This window comes from Nematolebias whitei, chromosome 6 (genome assembly GCF_014905685.2).
Source record: "Nematolebias whitei isolate Nwh7 chromosome 6, NemWhi1, whole genome shotgun sequence".
In the NCBI taxonomy this organism is placed as follows: Eukaryota; Metazoa; Chordata; class Actinopteri; order Cyprinodontiformes; family Rivulidae; genus Nematolebias; species Nematolebias whitei.
Genome location: NC_056503.1, coordinates 42,337,824 through 42,358,663, shown reverse-complemented (window position 1 = coordinate 42,358,663; position 20,840 = coordinate 42,337,824). Strand labels below are relative to the sequence as shown.

The 20,840-nt window shown below is 40.0% G+C and overlaps 1 protein-coding gene across 1 annotated transcript in view; it reads right to left on the bottom strand.

The window, feature by feature from the left end:
• The window catches only part of tenm4 (teneurin transmembrane protein 4), a 209,579-nt gene that overhangs the window by 47,333 nt on the left and 141,406 nt on the right, over positions 1 to 20,840 (bottom strand). Inside the window, exons 16-19 of the mRNA XM_037677631.1 lie at positions 17,537 to 17,683; positions 14,513 to 14,729; positions 7,071 to 7,190; positions 915 to 1,176 (exon numbers count right to left, since the gene is read on the bottom strand). Coding sequence (XP_037533559.1) covers positions 915 to 1,176; positions 7,071 to 7,190; positions 14,513 to 14,729; positions 17,537 to 17,683 — 746 coding nt within the window. The remainder of the gene's footprint in view (positions 1 to 914; positions 1,177 to 7,070; positions 7,191 to 14,512; positions 14,730 to 17,536; positions 17,684 to 20,840) is intronic.

Sequence of the window (20,840 nt, the reverse complement as noted above, 5' to 3'; positions counted from 1 at the left end):
TCTTACCTGTTATGCAGAAGACAACTGTATAAAAAATGAGCCCTTGAGCTCTGAGTTTGCACAGTCCTACAACATATTTATTGATACTAGTTTGGTAAGAGACAAACAATGCTGTTGCCTCAGAAAATTTTCTCTTAGATTTGATGCATAGCCCCAAGATGATAAACCACTAAGTGAAATACTTTACACAGTGTTCCTTTTTAAGATCAAGGATCGACAGCACTAGTTCAGTTGACCCAGTCCTCTCTACTAAAATTAAATCTTCTCTCATCATCCGTCTCCACGGCACAAGACGAGATGTAGCGTAGCAATTAAAACAGCTGCTCAAAGCCACGTTGGTCGAGGGACATGTCACTTCAGATGCATTTATTTTTAAATGCTCACAGATTGCAGCTATTTGTGGTTAACTGATCAAAATTCCTTGTTACAAGTGTAAATGGGAAAACGTCCTTGTGTGGAGCTCTTAGAGCTCAAGCATTAGCAAAGACAGGGCTGCTATAAATAGACAGAACAGCATTCTAAATTCACTGAAATGTCATCAATCGTAAGGAACAAACTGGGATATGAGGAGAGAAGAGCAGAGATATGCCAGCTAGACATTCAGGAGCAACATGTAAAGATGCACAAAACATGGCAGGGGGCAAGCTACTAATATGTGCATTGTAAAAGAAAATACTTTTCAAATGGTATTGATATGTTTTGAGCTGAAAATCTAAAACTTATAGACGGGATTTAGTATTCTTGAACATAAAAATCTCTGAAATGAGACTGTAAAACACATGTCTACATTTTTCCAATTTTATCTACCAGCTGTTGTCATAAGCCAAAAATATTCAATGGGTTGTTTGAAGGAAAGAGACATTAAGAATATACGTCCTGCAGGGCAGAGGAGAGGACGTGAGGCAGCGCTTCACCTGGATTTCTGGTACGATCGTCCCCCTTTCAGAGCAGGAGCCGGCAAAGGCGGTGAGCGGGGCTGGGGACACCACAGGGACGGGCCTGCTAAAGCTGCTAAGGTCACAGCTCGGGATGTCATTCTCCTCGTGCCGCATGACGATGGTGTCCATGACAAAGAAACGTCCCCATGGCAACCACAGAGTGTGCTCCTGCGTGATGAATGGAGCACGCTCAAAGTGCAGCGCGATGGCAATGCCCCCGTTGGTCACCAAGTCGAAACTGGAAAACAGATGTGGAGAATGTCAGTGAGGATGAACTGATTCCCAATTCATCTATTCTGTCAGCGTTGTTAATAAAAGTCGAAGAGTGATAAAAAAAAGAGATAAATGAAGGCTATTAAAGACAAAAGAATACTTTCCACTCTAAAATACATTTAAGCGTATTTCAGGCACACACATGCTGAATATTCATCAGAATTAGCATTGAATCTTGAAAGCCCATCTCTCTTTCGTACTGTCTGAATATGTTGTAACAGAAATGGAAAACAGCAGGTTTCAGGTATGATGTTTCAGCTGTATGCGTGTGTGATGCAGTGCTCCTCGAGTTCACATTTATGTGTGTGAGAGAGTTTTGCACTGCAGGATGGAGGCAGCCGCCACTACTTTATCGATCCCTTGGACGAAGCCCGTCCACTCTAACATCAGTCTAAAAGCCCTGCAATGCAATCCCATCTGCTGTTGCATTAAAGGGCTTCTGCCTCTGCTCTGACCTGAGCTTCAGTAAACAGGCTGCGCGGTGACAACAACATGGCAGCAGCTGCACTGGACTTCTGCGGCTCCTGTCACTTCATGCTAAGAACCAATTAGCACCTGGTCACCTTTACAGGCCCCTGGGACAGGGCCACATCCTCACACAGGAGGCACCTTTTCTGAATTACAGGTAAAGTAGGTCCAAATAGCCGCTTCAAAAAATAGGCAACCTCCCTTCTGGTTTGAGCTGCTATAAAAAGAATTTGCTTAGTCTAACTTCCCTTGAGGTAAGCATCTGATTGGTTGTGGGGATAAAAAATGACTTGTTTCACACTTTGCTCTCACCTAGCTTAAGGTTGAAGCACAGAATGTTCTCCTCTACGAGTCCAGAGGCTACAGAGCCAGGCTGCTGTTATTGTGCCATTGTGTAGCCGTGACCCGTGAGTAGTTTGGCAGCTGCGGCCCGTCAGTTTGCATGACACTCGGCCGGCTAAGCATACATGCAACACTCATGGTCAAATACCCATGGGAACAATCGCCAACTAATCACAGGATTTATTTAATATTACCAATCAGCAGTGGCCTGAAACCATGGCAAGCTTATCCAATTACTTTTTGTACAAGCTGTTTGCAAAATTCATGTTCAAAATACCAGTAATAAGAATTATAATAAAAAAGACACCCACCTAATGACTCTGGATTTTGAATAAAAAACTAAATAATAATTATTATTATTTTTTAAATAACTAGTATGTTTATTTCGGAGGGCAGCACTTGGTGACTCAGTTGGTAGAGCTGTTGCCTCTCAGCGAGAAGGTTGCCGGTTCAAATCCCAGCCCGGGACATTTCTGGGTGGAGTTTGCATGTTCTCTCCGTGCTGCATTGATTTTCTCTGGGTACTCCGGTTTTCTCCCACAGACCAAAAACATGCATTAATTGGTAACTCTAAATTGACCCTTGTGGAGAGTGAGTGAATTGTTGTTTGTCTCCATGTGTCCCTGTGATGGACTGGAGACCTGTCCAGGGTGTCCCCTGCCTCTCACACAGTGATAGCTGGACATGGGCACCAGTGACCCAAACAACCCAAAAAGGAAGAAGCGGGTAAAGATAATGGATGGAAGGATGGATGGATGGATGGATGGAAGTTTCTTTTGGCTTTTCATTTCTTCAGGGGTTTTCACAGCGAGCAAACTCGCATAAAAGATTTGGGAATTGTTTTACATTGGATGTCCTTCCCGATGCAACCTGGGCTCGAACTTGCAACCTCAGGATTACAAGAACACAGCACTGACTACCAAGCTACTGAAACCCCCACATTATAAATACCACACCAATTTAAAAGTCAGTACATGAAAATAAAAATTAGGTGAGTTTTAGCCCCCCCCCCCCTTTGTGTTTTTTAAAGTCAGCTGGCTGCGGCAGCCATTTTGAAACAAGTGGACACCAACATTTGCAGTTACAAATGTACATTTACTGATAATTGGTCAACTTCAGTAGTTCATGAGATATTCTGGTAACAGACAAACACACACATTGACACAGACATAAACAGTATCATCCATCTTCGTCTTTCTGTAGTGGGAAGAAATAATGAGCCAAGCTGAATTAGAGTTGTCCTATAAATTGTTCCTTCAATGAAGTTATTGGGATATTTTATAGATGAAAAAAACTAAGGAAAAAAAAACAACAAAAAAAAACAACCAAACAAAGGAACTGGACATAAATATGGTTACACACTACACAGTCATATAGAAATAAAAGTAACCTATTTTGTTTAGGTCAGCTAACTTTAGAAAATATCAGAAAAAGTGATATAAAAATCTAAACCTGGGACGTTAAAGAACGTGTCATAAAGACCAGTAGAGACAGCATTCCTATTTCTAAGTGGCTGAACAGGTGCATTTTTGATTTCACGCTGCACTGAGCCTGTTTACAGAGATTGCAGGGTAGTTGCAGGAGACTGGACATGTTTACAGGGGAACCTGGGAGATGGAGTCGTGTTTATACGTATGCTGGGGGGGTAAGAATGGGCACAGAGCCTAGCACAAGAATAAAAATCTCATTGATGCATGGTAAAAGATGGGGCACACATAAATGGGGAAAATAGAGATGAGGGGAGTCATCGCAGTGGAAAGGACATAAGACCTGCGCTCAAGGAAAGCATGAGTGGTGCCCAGAAAGGAAAGGCTTAAGGGCAGTGGTGGATTAGAGGAGGAAATGCCTGAACAAATGGAGAGTTGATAAAACACGTGACGAACGAGAAGACAAAAGAAGTGGAAAGATTTCGTCCACTGTAGAACGGGTGATGAGAACGGCACGATGATGGAACGAATGAGGAAATAAAGACTGATCAAGATCAAATGGTGGCGAATTTAAACCTTTAGAGTGTCAGCGACTGATAAAGTAAGCTTAGAGAGCAAACACCAATTCATGCTGTGCTGTGATAGAGGGGCTTGGTTTGCAACAAGGCCCCCTTAATACAGAGGAGGATGAGCGATATGAGAGGATTGGAGGCTGCAACTGAATAAGGTCTGTATGCTTGTGCAATCTGATCCAGAGGCTGAAAAGAACAGCATTTTGAAAAATGGGAGAATATGGTTGGGAATTTTACTTTCATCCATCCATACATCCATCTAGACTAGAGCTGTCATTTTTAACCTGAACCCGGAGCCCAGCCTGATCCGGAGTAGGGCTGGGCCATAATAATATGCTTAATGTATGGGCTGGGCTGATGTCGGGCTTTTATTGTGTCAACGGACGCGCGCAGCTGACGATCCAATTATATGGCAATATGGCTTGCCATACCGTCACCTGCAGCACGTGGCCATTTGACTGCATGCTGACCGGTCTTGAAAGAGGTAAAAGAAAGTTCAGTTAAAGTAAAGAAAGACATTCAAACAAATGAGACATTGTTCTTTCCTTTAGAAAGTGGTGGTATAATTTAAAAAAAGATTCAGCAGCACTCAGTGGACGCGTGCGGCCGACGACCCGAGAGCAGGGTCCATGTCTGAATAATGCAGAATGCAGGCAGAAGCAGGGATTTAATGTGCTTTGATGGGCATGAAAGGACAAACACCCCCTCAGCTCTGATTTTCTGCCCCCTCAGCTGTGCGCGTCCGCCGAGCGTTAATAACTATATAAGTAGTCAAAACTTAATTAAAAATGCTGGGGTTCTTTTCGGGTTAGAACCTGTAATTACCTGCAATTCATTGGGTCGAGTGGGGTTTGGAAATGATGGTTACTTGCTGGGGCCGAGTCGGGTCGTGTTTGTTGGGACTGAATGCAACTCTACATCCATTCGTGCATTCTCTATTACCTGCTTATTTTTTATTCTTTTACCAGAAGATCCAGAGAAAACCCACACATGCAAGAAGAGAACATGCAAACTCCACCCAGAAAGGCCCCTGGACCGGGGTTTGAACCAGGGACCTTCTCGCTGAGAGGCAGCAGCTCTACCAGTTGCGCCAACGTGCTGCCCATGATGAAAGTCCATGTTTGTTTATTTGCACCATTAGCAAAATATCTCATAAACCATTGGGTGGATTTCAATGAAACTTTCAGAAGTAATCATTTGATAATCATCTAGAACGGATCACCTTTCCAATAAATTACATTCATGATGGCCGCTGCAGCAAAGCAATCTTTGACAAAACAAAAATTGCTAGATTTTACTGAAAGTTACAGATAATCTGGTAAAGTTAAGCTGGTAGTAGCTGAAATTCACTCTAAGCAGATATTCCTATAGCAGTAACACATCTTGGGATAAGTGGCTGTGGTAGCCATATTGAATTTAACACTTGTTATGAAGGCAGCGAGTGATATGCAATCCATAAAAAAAAGGTTAGGTCTTTAATTGTTTAAGGCTTTCAGTTGGGAGTTTTATTGTTGAAACGTCAAAAGACATTACATTTCTATAAATGAAGTAAGAAAAAAAAAGTACAAATATTAATGGACTGCTTCAAAATCGGACTCTTCCATCAACAAATAATGTCCATCTGCACCATGTTTTACAGTTCCACTGGTAGGATTTGAGTTGGCATATTTTATTTTCTGATGTCTCCCCGCTCCAACTGAAGCATAACTTATGAGCGCACCAGAAGGGCTTTGTTTGATTTCTCTGGGAATTGAGCCGAGAATTCCAAAGTTGGATTCAATGAAAGCACAAAGCAGATCAATGCTGGCATTGTTTGTGATGGCAAATGTTTTTTTTTTTTTCTCCCTTTGCCATCATTGTTATTCAGCTAAACCACATTTTAGACTATATTACTAATACCACTGTCACGTTTTTGTACAATATACTTACTGTACATAGCTGATAGTGGTTTAACGTTACAACTAGACATGGGACGTTGACAGGTTTCAAGGTAAAACCATGGCGTTAAAAAAAAACTGTCAAAACTACTCTATTTTTCTATCATACAGTTCTTACAGTATAAATGCTTTTAAGTAATGCATCAACGACACAATTCCTTAAGAATTGTAAATCAATTCTAAATACAATATATCTAAAAATATTAAATAAATAAATAATAAAGTAGTAGTAGTAATAAGTAGCAGTTTATTTTAGTATTTATATACAGGTATATATATATATATATATGTATATAAAAAAATTTCTTCTTCTTTTGGCTACTCCCTGCGTTAGGGGTCGCCACAGCGAACTAAGTCGCACAAAATATATTATATTATATTATATATACAGGTATATATACAGGTATATATATAAATGCATTTTAAACCCTTCCTACACTTTTACAATATCTCTAACAATTTTATAAACTCTACAATGCTCTAAAAGAGCACAGAATGTCACGATCTCAGCTCTCTGCCACCGGCTGCTCTCTAACACTCGGCCACGCCCACTTCTCCGCTTCAGAGCAGAGATCTGACACGCTGCAGGAGGAAGCTTCTCCTGCAATCTGTGGGCTGCACACAGGTGCAGCAAGTGCTAAATAATTTAGAATAATTTATTTAAAATAATAATTCCATGCCGATCGTGCGGCTCATCCATCAATCAGCCAATTGTGTGTCATGTCCAACGTTACTTTGAAAACCCGCGATAGAGCGAGTCCGCACAAAACGAACCGCAAAGTAGCGAGGGACTACTGTAATATAAAAATACGTATAAATGAATATTTCGTTTTCGCTAAAGAATAATTATGAAAAACAATATGCAATATTATTCAGGCTACCACAGCAATATTATTTGCCCTTTTTTTAAACAAAGGGCTATGTGATGCATTTTAAAAATGCTTTAATATCTCAATATTGTGAAAAGTATAGTTTCCTGACTCAAGATTATCAGAATCTCAGACTGATTTATGCCAGTCTGCAACCTTTGTTTTTAATCTGTGGATGTTTGTGAGTGTGTTTAACAAAAAAACGAACAAACAAACAATCAAACAAAAAAAAAGTTTCCATTACCTTCCATCCTGCCTGCTGATTGTGTGACCAAAGGATGGATTGTTGATGAAGCTGATATTAACTCCAACCAGAGGCGTTCCGTCTGAGGTCACCACTTGTCCACGAATCACACAAGCATGACTGTGCAGATAAAAAAAATTAATAAAAAACAATATTCAAGACTTTTAAATCAGACATACAGTATGTGTAAAATATTACAAATAAGAATAATAAATAGAAAGCAAACACATATTAAAGTATTTAAGATATTCTGCTAACTTAAACTGAGAAAATATTGGACAGTTCTGAATTGCAGTTTTGTAGCTAATTATAAGTTAATGAAAGCAGCAAAAGTAGAACAAACTTTTTTTTCTTTTAGCAAAATAAACAGATGTTTATTAAGATTACTTAAGTGGAGACAAGAAAAGGTGACAACGCGTTGTTAAAAAAAAACTGTGCATTAAATTACAAAGCCTTAACTTGAAAAAACACCACTGAGGACGTCTAAAAAGTTGTTTTTTAATTCTAGAATGAAAAGATAATGAGATAAGAAAGCTTTAATTTGCCTCTGCTCTAATTAAAAACAAAAGATTTATCTTTTCCATTACAAAATGCAAAAGGAGAAAATAATAGGACTGCAGATTGCGAGACTTGCTTGGTTGATTATCAAGACTTCGACAGATTTCCAGACTAACAGGTCTCCAGCAGCTTCGAAAATTAGATCTGATCATCAGTCCCCACCAATCAATAGTGGGAAGTCATCCAAATTCACCTCCTAATCTTGCTAAAGTGATGAGATGAGACCTTGCTGTAGAGCGTCTCCCATGTCAGCCCCTGCCCTTGTCATTATCATGGCCCGGCCCATGGTCAGCCATCGTTTTCTGTAGTCGTTGGCAAAAACGAGTCCCTTAACAAATGCTGTACTGTCACTTCTTCATTAGACCATAGCTATTTTTAATACGTTTGGGCCTTAAACACTGCCACGTACTGGAAACAATTAACACTAGCGTGTTAGTAGCTGCCCTCAACATGTCCTTACCAGAGGCAAGATCATTCACCCTGAACTACCCCAGTCCCTTGGAACCCAGTTTTATGTTAATTAGGCCAGGTCTCCTTCAGAGGACCTTGGCTGCCCACTACATTAAAGTAAACAAGCAAAGATATCCTACTGTGAATCCTTAAGCCCATACCTAAAGATCCTTCAGGATCCATTTACATACAATAACTAATAAATTAAACCCAGCACTGGCCTGAGTGTCTGATTAATCATTCATGGAGTCGGTTTATTGTACAGTCTTATTTGAAGAAGCAATCATCCGTATTTCCTTCCAACGAAGCTGCGAAAGTGGAACTATCTCCTTTCAGCCTCTATCAGCCCCATGGTATAATAATTCCTCGCTGTCGGAACAAATGATTTAAATATTGACATCACGCAGAAAAGAATGGAAAAGCAGCAAAGTAAGCATGAAGACTTGGCCACAGAAAGTTTCTGTTTGCACATTATATCACCGGTCCAAGAGAATTCAGAAAATGGAAGGAGACTTCACAATATCTCGAACCTCTAGTTTGTAATTTATCATCTGTGGAGGGCAAAGGGAGAGCATGTTGTGAAAAGTAAACAGGTGCTCCATCTGGACTCAGCATGGCATCTTTAATGGCTTAGGTTTCTTCTGTGAGATGGATAAGGACGCTTAATCATGCTTATTGCAGGGTAAATTTGGTCGCATATTATCTTTACTCCTCACTTGCATTTTTACGACATGTTGTATCTCAACAATCTTTGAATCGATTCTCCAGCTCATACCAAATATCTTGGATCTTATTACTGTTTTTCTTTTACAATTTATACTTTTATTGGATGCAACTGGGACCCTGCGTACACAATTTCATTCCACCACATGTACCACATATGATGACGATGACAATAAAGAAACCTTGACCTTGAAAAGGAGATAAAAACTAAACATTTTTTGAGTGGGGTGTAAAACTTTAAAATGATGGAAAGCACGTCTATTTGACAAAGTATAACACTTCATTAATTGTATTTCCTAATGTACAAAATATAGCAAGGAAAGTACAATATTCTCTCTATCTAACAAAGTTAAGTCAGGTCCTCTGGACGAATAAAAAAAATGTTGAAACGTTTTGCATTTTATCCAAAATACTTTGCCATTCTGAGGAGCTGCACTAAATTCTGTCTTATAAATAGCCACTTCTCATAGTGGATCAACCAGTCTGCTGGTGACAGTCAAAACTAGCTGTTCACACGATAAAGGAGGACCATCAGCCTAACGATCGTTAATGCCTTGATGGTTGCTTGCTATTCACAAAGGGCTGAGTGATATTAGCAATGACAGCATTGTAAGAGAGGGACTGTTGAACATGGAGGCCTCTGCCTTGTTTAACGATGAACGAGTTCTCTTCACAAAGATGGCTTCCTTTATGCCTCACTCACACCACGTTGCTTTCTATCAAGGATGTACACATCTTCATTCCTAAAAGAATGACCAGATAAGTGTAGACCGCAGAGTCCTGGTCTAATGCTTTTGATCTTCTGTGCTGGTCCATCCTTTTGGCCAGTGGCTGTTTAGTTTCCCCGATGTAAGACAGATCACAGCCCTCCTGACACCGAACAGCATACACAATATTACCGGTACTCCGTTTGTGCCGGGTGACTGGATCTTTGGGATGGACCAGTCTTTGCAAATCGTCTTTTAAAAGACGAAACGTTTCAACGATTTTTGTTTTTACTGAATTCGTCCAGAGGACCTGATTTAACTCTGTTAGATTTTTTCCACCTAGATTATTCAGCATGCACCAGGATATTCTCTCTATCTAGTTTTTAGACACAATAAAAAGGGCATGCCAGCCCTAAGTATAGGGAGCGAAAACGGCCGTGCCTGTTACTATAATAACCACGAAAGCAACAAAAAATATCATTATCCACGCAAATGGTGTGATTATAGGGTAAATCCAGCAAATGTAAGCAGGCTACTGCAGACCCCTCTTTCCCCCTGTGTGTGACACCACATGCTCGGAGACCACTTCAAACTAATTTTGATGTTCTGCTAATTTTTATGACGCTGTTACAACAGGGTAGCACTGTCTTCAAGAAAACAAGACTTTAGTTTGACATAAAAAAAAAAGCTAAATAAAATTTTACTAAAGCACCAGCCTGTTAATGGAGCCACATTAATAAAACCAAGCAGTAAATCTTTGTCCAAAATGTTCAGTAGACAAAGTCCCTATTTACTATGCTGGTCAGCATCAACATTGTATTATGTGTCAAGACATTTTATGCAGTGGCGGATGCTTTATTCAGTGGCACCTTTGCTGCGTTTTGTGGACGGAAACATCGGAAATAGCAGTCCAACATGTCTGTTAGCATAAGGAAGTGGCTAGAGGATCAATAGAAAGACGATCATGTGACGAGAGGGGCAGGCATATCTGAAAGGACGATGCCTAGACTGGGTCTGTCTGAAGCCCCCTGTCATAACTGCTCATATTTGTCAGCGGGTGGGAAATGAATACCAAGCATGAATAATAGATTATCACTGATATTTTTAGGTGAGCCGAGGCCTGGGATCTTGCAGCTCATCTCTGGACTCTTCATTTTACTTATTTATGGCTGCATCTTATGTGAGAGACACGAGTATTACTCAAACCTCCATGCCTCTTCCTTTGTCCACTGCAAAATGTTGAGTGGTTCTTGAGAGCCAGAAAAATGTCAATGGGAGGAAAATGTCATAGCGCTTCAAGTATCTGCTGACATCACCACGGAATGAAGAAATAAACAGGATTGGAGAATATGATGCAAGTGTCAATGCTCTGACGTAATCCACAGATTTTATTTGTTCGTTAAACTGCTAAATGAGCTGCTACCCATGCTTGATCATACACAGATATGTATAATAACTGAAACAAGAATTATGCTAATATAAGAACTACAGACGACTGATTGGTTTATTGTTTAGGTTGATGTCTGCCGTTCAAAGTTAGTTTTAGTTCTAAAGCATATTAAAAGTAACAGAAGCTGACCAAAGTGTTTATAATTCAGTGAAAGATAAAAATAGCAAAAAAAAAAGCAATGTTAAAGCCATTAAAAGAACAAATGTGACACAAAAACACAACATGAAGCTATCAGCTCTATTGAGATTCATTCTTAGCTTAAATACCAAGGAAATAAATACATGTTTAAAAACCTCGCAATCCAAATACGAAACGATAAAGTGCAATTGACCACTTTCACTCTGCTTTTAATTTAGATTAAGGAACGTCTAAGAAAAGGTGGTTGGCACCATTTTTTTTAAACAATCTACAATGGCTCCATTTAGCATAGTACGACAAACTTTTTGTCAATACTTTTCCAATAACTTGGGGGTATTTTTCATGACAGGAGTGCTTTTTTCTGTACTTCTTTAGTCCCTGAAATGACTTGACATTTACTAACTTAAAAAAAAGGACAACTACAAAATAAACTATGTTGTATTTTAATCAAGGAATGCGAAAGTAACTTTGTGCTTGGAACTGTATTCATAGGAAGTCTTCAGTAAACAGTAGGACAGGTGTGTACACATCTGCATTCGGCCCCCTGGGTCAAAGCACACTCAAATAGCACCTTTTTAACCCACCTAGTATGTTTTATTATGCATTTAATACTATCTATATACAGCGCTTTTACGTTTTCACTCTGATAAGCATCTTCAGGTGCAATGTCTTGCTCACAAACACTTTAGCTGATCTCTATGATAGGAAAAGTGCCTTCCAACCACTGAGCCAAACCTCCCCCAACATCACTCCATTACAGGCAGTTACTTCTGTTTTTCACTTTTCATAACCTAGTAGATTACAATATCTGAAGCTTCAGTTCTTATATTTATGGGCCAAAACATACCAAACAAACAGGTTTCATAAATCAGCCATAGGTTGCCCTATTTTTTCTAAATGTCTGCATCTATTATGCATTTTGAAAATACCTTACTTGTTGAACTCTTGAACAGAAATTAAAAGTCAATATTTTTACTGCAAACAACGAGTTGGAGGGGAAAGGCATTCAATCAGGAAGCATTCTGGGTAACAACACAAAGAATCCTGATTCAGTTTTTATCAATCCACTTTCGTCTAACAAAAAAAAGAGGTCGAGACTGCCAACCTTTGTAAAACACAAAAACTAGAAATAAAAGTGAACTAAATAATAATAATTGAATATATACATATATATATATATATGTGTATATATATGTATATAAGTAAATTCCTAATTTGACACTATTCTTCCTTCCATAAATGTTCAAATATTCACAATCTTATCTTATTTTCTATTGTTTTGTGTTGACTGTTTCTTCCACATTTGTATAATTTTCTAAGATGTGAGAGATACATAAGCAAGTAGTATGCAAATAGGTGACGCTGCCACACAAGCGATTAAAGATGAAAAGAAGAAGAGAAAAAAAAAAAAAACATCAGGGCAATCTTAAGGGATTCTGATTGCTATCCTGCCTGATATAAAAGGATCTCATATTCCACGGCTGGGGTGTCATGAGCTCTGCCTGTGGGAGTGGGCCTCAGATGGATTACAGTAAAAGTAATCACAATACATGAATATGAGATGCCTTTCTTTCAGATGAGCGCTCTTTGCTTTGCCACATTCTATGTTTGTCCATCATCATCTGTCCATCATCCTTTCAGCAGTGAACGCCACCGGTCTTTGCCCATTTTAGCCTCTACTGATCACAGCTGCTTCCCCTTCTTAGAAGATTTGATCTGATTGAAAATGATAGCACTTTACCAGCTCTCAAACACTGCCTTTCAGTGTTTGAATACAACTGTGCATGTGTGGCATTAAGGCAAAATGTGGTTCTGGACTGTAACTGAACTATTGTACGTGTTGCTTTGGAGATTTGTCAGATGGGACCATACCTCGAAACCCTACAGTTCTGAATGACTTAGTTTTTGTTACATTCAGACAATGTAGCCATTAGATCACACTCATCTATTCAAGGATTCAAGTATTCAAGGTTCTTTACTTGTCATACACACCACATGTGACACATCTGGTGGAACAGAATTATGTACACAGGGTCCCAGGTACATCCAACAATAAAATGTAAAAGAAAAACAGTAATAAGATCTAAGATATGAACTAATAAAACCATCAACTAAATATACACTAAGCACTAGTAGCATAAAAAAACAATACGCCGAACAGCAGCACGAACATGAGTCTGTGTGAGCAGATGAGTACGAATGAACACAGCAACATGAAACAGATCAGCAGCAACGTGAAACAGATCAGCAGCAACATGATGTGATTTTTCACAGTGATTATTCTGGTTAGAGATTCATGAGTCTAACAGCCTCAGGGTAGAAGCTGTTCCTCAGTCTAGTGGTTCTACACTTAATGCTCCTTAACCTCCTGCCTGAGGGGAGTGGGGCAAAAAGTGTGTGTGCTGGGTGAGTGGGGTCCTTCATGATGCAGGTGGCCCTCTTCCTGCATCTGGAGGTATTCTGGCACAACAAACGATTAAATTGTTGCATGGGAGTGAGAAGTTATTAAAAGTATATCAAGGTAGGGTAGTGCAGTGTTTTTCAAAGTGGGGGCCGCAGCCCAGGGGACGCTAGGGGGGCCCCCAGAAAAGCTGGAGAAAAGAAGATAAAAAAAGCAAAAATAAAAATTAATAATAATAATAATAATAAATGCCCACTAGGGCAATCTGTATCTGTCATTTACAGATAAACACACTTGAGAGAGAGGTTAGATTTATTTAGTTTTGTTCTTCTGGTCAACAGTTTGTTGAAAAGTTATTTTTTTCAGTGGGAATATAATACAGTGTTTAAAACATCCATCCATCCATCCATTTTCTTTACCCGCTTATTCCATTTTGGGTCACGGGGGTCGCTGGTGCCCATGTCCAGCAATCACTGTGCGAGGGGCGGGGTACACCCTGGACGGGTCGCAAGTCCATCACAGGGCCACACAGAGACAAACGAGACAAACAATCATTCACTCTCTCACTCACACCTAAGGACAATTTAGAGTTACCAATCAGCCTAACATGCATGTTTTTGGTCTGTGGGAGGAAACCGGAGTACCCGGAGAAAACCCACGCATGCACGGAGAGAACATGCAAACTCCACCCAGAAAGGCCCCTAGACCGGGGTTTGAACCAGGGACCTGCTCGCTGAGAGGCAGCAGCTCTACCAGTTGCGCCACCGTGCTGCCCGTGTTTAAAACATGTTAGTTAAAAACATGTTATGCTCAGCAGCTGTAATAATGAATTGAATATAGTGAATAAAAGTTAAAACATTCTAAAAGTTTGTTTCTTTACATATTTTGTAGCATTGTTTGTGGGTTTGAGAGAGGGGGGCCTTGGCCAGAAGCTAATGCTGTTTGGGGGGCCATGGCATAGAAAAGTTTGGGAACCCCTGGGGTGGTGTCTTTTTCAGAGTACTTCGTCACTCACTTGCCATCGAAGGGGTTTGCTCCGGGGATGCTGTGCGTGCTGTCCTTGCCCACAAGGAAGCGCACTCGGTCGTAGAAAGTCTGCAAGTTGCTCTGTGCAGAGGACATCTGTGTTTCCTGGATGATGTCCAGGGGATCCGGCGAGCCCACACACAAAGAAGTGGTGTGACAGGTTGCCTGAAGACAGCAGTCTGGATCCATGCAGTCCACCAGGCCATCTGAAAAGGTTACACACACACAGAACGCTCATTAAACAGCAGCAAGGACACACACCTGGCAAAAAAAAGGAAAAAAAGCCAAGGTTATACAGACTTTGAAAAACATTTCGGCACATAACAAAGCAGAATAGTTTTATTGATTAATTAATAAAACTACTGGATTGGATTAGTGCTGATATAATCGCTTTTATCTCTTCAAATAAATTAAACTTTGAGTTCAAAGTGCTCCAAACCATTTAACTTGCTTTTGTAGGACAGCTTGATTTATTTTGTGTTTTTCTTAACATCAAATTTTTTTTTTTTTTAACTCGAGATCTTTTATCTGTTGTGCTGCAGAATGTATCTGATGATTAACACTAATTCACTTTTTAGTAAGGAGAAAATGTAAAATGTCTTCAATTTAAAGCTACATATGTTGAAATGCTGAGATTAACCATCAATTTACTTTGGTTTTTACCATATATGTTGTTGCATTTTTTTTTAATGTTTAACTACATTTTGTTTCTACATAACAATAGACTAGACCTTTATTGTCATTGCACCTAAACACAATGAAATGTGTTGCAATAATGGTGTAATAAGTGTGATGGATACTTAACTGTTTGTTTGTCGCCTGCAAAACATGCAAAACTGCACTGGACCGTAAAAAAACGTATAAATCAGTTTAAATTATGTGAAAAACTTTTATAAATCTAAGACAACTGGTATCAGTAGTACTGGGTGAAACATTTTTTTTAATTTTTATTTTAAAGATAGGTCTTTCATCCTCTGTGCTTCAATGGAAGTCTAGGAGGTTTCCAGGATCTGAACTTTTCAAAGCAGTGAGCATTGCATTTATTTTCCATTCTTTATTAGCACAGAGGAGTTTGCAATTCTAATACAAATAATGTGATTTTTTTAAAATACAATTTAGAAGCTCAAGCTCAAAGTCAGATGTTTTAGTTGAAGTTTTTAAGTATCTAAAATGCTGAACACCACTGTATATTCAAATCATAAGGGATATAAACATTGTTCATGCTTCTCTATCAGCAAGTAAGATAATGTCTTGCAACAATGCAAGAGTTGCTTTGCAATGCACTTTACTTTGTTGAAGTGGGTCACTGGACTCCCTAAACCCTTTGCTTTCAGTAGCATATCTGGCCAGATGGGTGATAAAAATAAACTCTGCTGTCAGGAGTCAGTCAAATCCCATGCAGCACCCTGCTTTTGCAGTTGAGAGCAGTGTGGTCCCTGTGAAGTGATGGGAAGACAAACTGCCCCTGTATAAATAAGGGGGGCTTGTGCCTAGTTCAAGACGAAGAATCAGGCCTGGAAAAAAAGAAAGTCACGTTTTCCACTTGGCCTCAAGAGCACCACAGCCCCCTGGCTGGCTTTGTATGTATGCCTGGCTCTGCTCAGGGCTAGTTAGAGGAGGAAGCAAGGACCTCCCCCAGAGACCAGCCTGTGTTCAAGGCATCAGGCTTTAAAGAAAAAAAAAAAAGTTGTCCAGGTGACTTCCTTCATTAATACTTCAGAGGATGGTTTTCTCTATTTTATACATGGGCAAAATCCCCTTTGTTGTATATATACTGTACTGTATTGGTCAACTGTGTCTGTTCTGTGCACACAGACAAAAAAAAGTGGTGATATCATCTGATTTATGGTGATGGTTTACTTTTATTCGGTCACAGCCATTTTGGAGTTTTGGGACCAGAAGTAAAATGTAAAGGTTAGAACTGACTAAATGCACAGATACTTCATGGTCCTGCTAAGGTCAGGCACAGTAAAATATGAACCAAAAAACACTTTTTGCATTTGAATGTAAATATTTGATTTTCACTTGGCCATTTTAGTCAATGAACAGAGAATGAATGGATCCTTAAGAATAACCTTGAACAATGCATGCACATAATGGAGGTTTGTTGCCTTGTCACATTTGTACAGTGGTCCCTCACTGTATTGTGGTCCACTTTTTGCAGATTCACTTTATCACGTTTTTTAAAACCCAGTTTTTTATATTTTGTGTACTGTACATTCATTTCATCGTAATCATCTTTATCACGATCGCCAAAGTGTTTAAGAGCAAAGGAAGTGTTTATAAGAGAGTGGGAAATGTTAATAAAGCATTAAATATAAATACAGTGTTTACCCTACCATTATACAAACAGGGCGCCCCGCCCACCAAACTGAACTGCGTGTCAAATCGAAACCCCGCCCCCTCCCTCTGCACTGATGTAGCGCTAAGCTAGCTGCACGCATTACAGGCGCGCTAGCTTAAAAGCTAAAGGCTGCACTCACGCTGCCTCTTCTCTCACATCGGCACAAACACCGGGGCAGCTCAGACATCTCTCCACCCCCTGACAAAAATCACGGGTGCCCCGCCCCGCACCATGGCAAGTTATCTAGGAAAAACACTGATATAAATGATATATAACGCTGCTACTTCACAGATTTTCACCCACCGCGGGGGTCTCTGGAACGTAACCCCCCATGACTGTATTTGTTGCATCTATGTTATGTTTTGATATGCGTGTGTGTGATATTTACATGCTTGCTTTTGATTTCTAGTCTCCTCGTCTCTTTCTTCCTGTTATAACCAACTTTACTCTTGGGGTTTGAGGCGCCGAGATATGTGCAGCATCTTGAGACAAGTTTGATTGTTATTGGATCTATATATGAATAATAAAATCAGAACGGCCTACAAAAAACTACACGGAGCAGGTAAAGAGTATTTTCAAGCTCAGATGTGGGGAATATTTTACAGATAAATCACATCTTAGCGCATGGTCAGAAGGAATGGTGTTGTCTCATTTGTGATTTTTTTTTACCTCCGTCGTTGTCCTTGACGTCACTGCAGGCAGTTTCCATTGAGGTGTCACAGCCAGTGCCCCTCCAGCCCAGCTGGCACACACAGTACCAGCCATTGTTACCCAGAGTGCACCTACCATTGCCATTGCACAAACCAGGGCAGCCCTCTGTGACATAAAATAGGATAAAAACAAAAGTTAACAAACAAATATTATTAAGCTTCAGTTATGAATGCATGTTGTTTGTGCACACCAACCACAAAACACTTTTTTAACAATGTGGGCTGGCTGATGATGATGGTTCTTTGCTAATCTTTTTTTCTGGCATCAATAAACTAAAGTCATGTAAAGATTTTAAATGGACGAGAGCAGCTATAATGACCCTGAGCTAAAGTTGATTAATTTGATACAGCTTTTGTGAAGCTTTAATATCCCTTCGCAGTAAAAGCAGATAAAAGAGATCTTCTAAATCAATATTCACTTATTACTACAGTAGATTAGCCTGTACCTATGCGACTGCAGCTGTGTGTTGAAAGCAGTGGTGCATATCCTGGTATTGTGTCAAGACAATTGGATCATTTTTATGCAATTTAGGATTTTAATCTTTTTTTTTGGAATGCAGTGTTACAACTAGACTTCTGCAAAAAAAAAAAAGTGCTACCAAAAAAAGCTTGTTCTCATACTTTTCCTAGCAATCAAACAGATTAGGCCCTAAAGGCAGAGAGCATCCTCTGTCATAAACAGTGGCAGAAAGCTCGATAAAGCCGTTCAGTCTGAAAGGTTTGGCTCTGTTGTTTAAAGCAGAGGTCACCCAACTGTATTTCTGGGCTTTGCAACCCCGGGGGATCTAAAGCAGTCTAGAGCAGAATGACAGGTGAAACACTTCATTGTTTTCTCTTTGGATAGGTCTTCACAAGGGCACAGAACAGAGGATTATCTAGCCAATTTTTCCACCCCTGCTTGACATTTATCTGATACATTATGCTATTTATCCCCTCGCGAAGGCAGAGGGTAAAATCTACAGATATCAAACACACAAGTCTGTCACAGATTGTGTTGTTAGCAGGCTGCTTTGATAGAGAGAAAGCTAAGCTGACCCATTTTATCAACGAAAGAGACGGGAGCAGCTGTCTCTACTGTATGTTCTTACATCACACAGATAAAACAGGACTGGGGGAATGGAAGAGAAGGACAAGAGGAGAGGCAGGTGTGGTGAATAAACAAAATGTTTAGAACGTAGACGAGCCAATTTTCAGGTCTCTCTTGTAAATGAGTCCTCGAGGCTCAATGGGATTAACTGTCTAAATAAAGGTTGAATGAATTGATTGGATGAGCCAGAAAAAAAGATGGCATTATACTATATAACTTGAAACTCACAGTGCAGCCAAATATTTACTTTACAATATAATCTCCTAACTTTTTTTTCTTAGCCTCAACAGTCATCTGTGCAGTAGACTATTCTAGATGTTTTGTGCCAATTTTTGCTAATGGCACTACCAATATTGCTTAAAAATGTTGACAATGAATGAAATGCATAATTTTTCGTAAAAAAAAAAAATGCATAAAAGAGTAAATCTTGTCCTTAAAAAGCATCTGTTCTTGAAGGTTAAAAACCCTTGTAACGTGCCTCTCCTCATATACAATTTGGTTTAGTTTTCCATTTATTGAACAAATGCACAAAACATCTCTGGCTAGTCCAGCGAAGATGGGACAGCTACGTCGCTCATAATGTTTGTTATAAGGATAAATAGAGACCCACTCTCAGTTGGCACCATTTCAACTTAATTGGCAGTAGTTTCAGAGAGAAGCCCCTGCAGAGCCCTTCCCAAGCCTGCCTAAAACAGCTCCAGACGTGAGGCTGCAAATGTTCGAAGTACTCCTCTGGCAGCTTCTCTTTATGCCAGGTGGTCTATAACCAAGAACACAGTGAGATTGGGGGGTGGGGGGTTGCTTGTGGCAGACAGACAGGGTTGCAGCAAAACCTCCATCCCTGCTTGCCTTGCGCCAACCAGACCATGAACTCTTTTAATTAGAGAGGATGCAGCCTCAGCACCTATCAGGCCCTGCACAGAGTTGCTGTACACTCATCTATAATTCATGGCACAAGTTATGAATCCTTTTCCCCAACATCCCCCAACAGAGAAAGCAAGGATGCACACAGACCAAACAATAACATTAAGAAAGCAGCTCAAGTTCACTCAACAGGTGTGAAGGTGCTAAGTGGAAGTTACTATGAGACAATATGGTAAAAAAAGGTGATGAGAAGTGAGGATCTGTAGAATGACTTGCATAGGGTTGTATCTTATTGGGCTGTGACTGTTAGAGGCTAGTTGACAACTCAAAATTGTGAGAAAAAAGGGGACTTTTCATTTGCAATATTACTGAGCTCTAAATATTTGAGATCAAATGATCAGCAAGCCCTGCAGCTGTGTTTGAACAGTCGGTTATGGAAAATCACAGCTCAGTTTTTGTGAGCATCACTTGCAAAACTGCATGCAAGTGTTTCAATTCAACTCGGTTTCTTTATATAGCACCAAGTCACAACATAAGTTATCTCAGGGCATTGAACAGAAACATTCACAAATATTATAAATGCCAATTAGTAAAGATATTTATCTAAGGAAGGAAGGAAGGAAGCTTCCTCCATAGGGTGACCAGGCTCACCCTTAGAGATAGAGCGAGGAGCTGCATCATCCAGTAGGAGTTGAGTAGAGCAGCTGCTCCTCTGCATCAAAAGCTATCTACTGAGGTGGTTCAGGCATCTGCATTAATCAGAATGTCCCGTGTGCCTTTATTTGGAGGTTTTCCAGGCATGTCTAACTGGGAGGAGACACAATTCACTGGGGGAATTATAGCACATGTCCTCTATGGCGTGGGAATGCCTTAGGATTGCCCAGGAAGAGTTGGAGAGTGTCACTGAGGAGAAAATATCTGGGTTTTCCCTCCTATATTTGTTGCCTCCAGACCCACTCGTGAATACGTGGCAGAGGATTGATGGGTGAATGGTAGTTTTCAGAGATGGAATTGTTCTCTGTCAGAGGACAGCACTCTTGCAAGTGTTAATATACACCCCTCTAATGCTCTTGAGACTGATTTGAGATGCTTCAACAAAATTAAAATAGTTTGAAATGTCCAAAATGATTATGTGCCTTTGTTGAAAGCCAAACTGTCACACAAATTTTTGGGGACATGTTCAAAACCCAAGTGACAGGACTCATGTACGGAAATTGGGAAACCCTGCAAAGGTTGCAGAACATCCTGAAGACTCCTTCGTGAATACTGTTCACCGACTAGTTGCAGCCCAATGAGATACTACCTTTGGGAC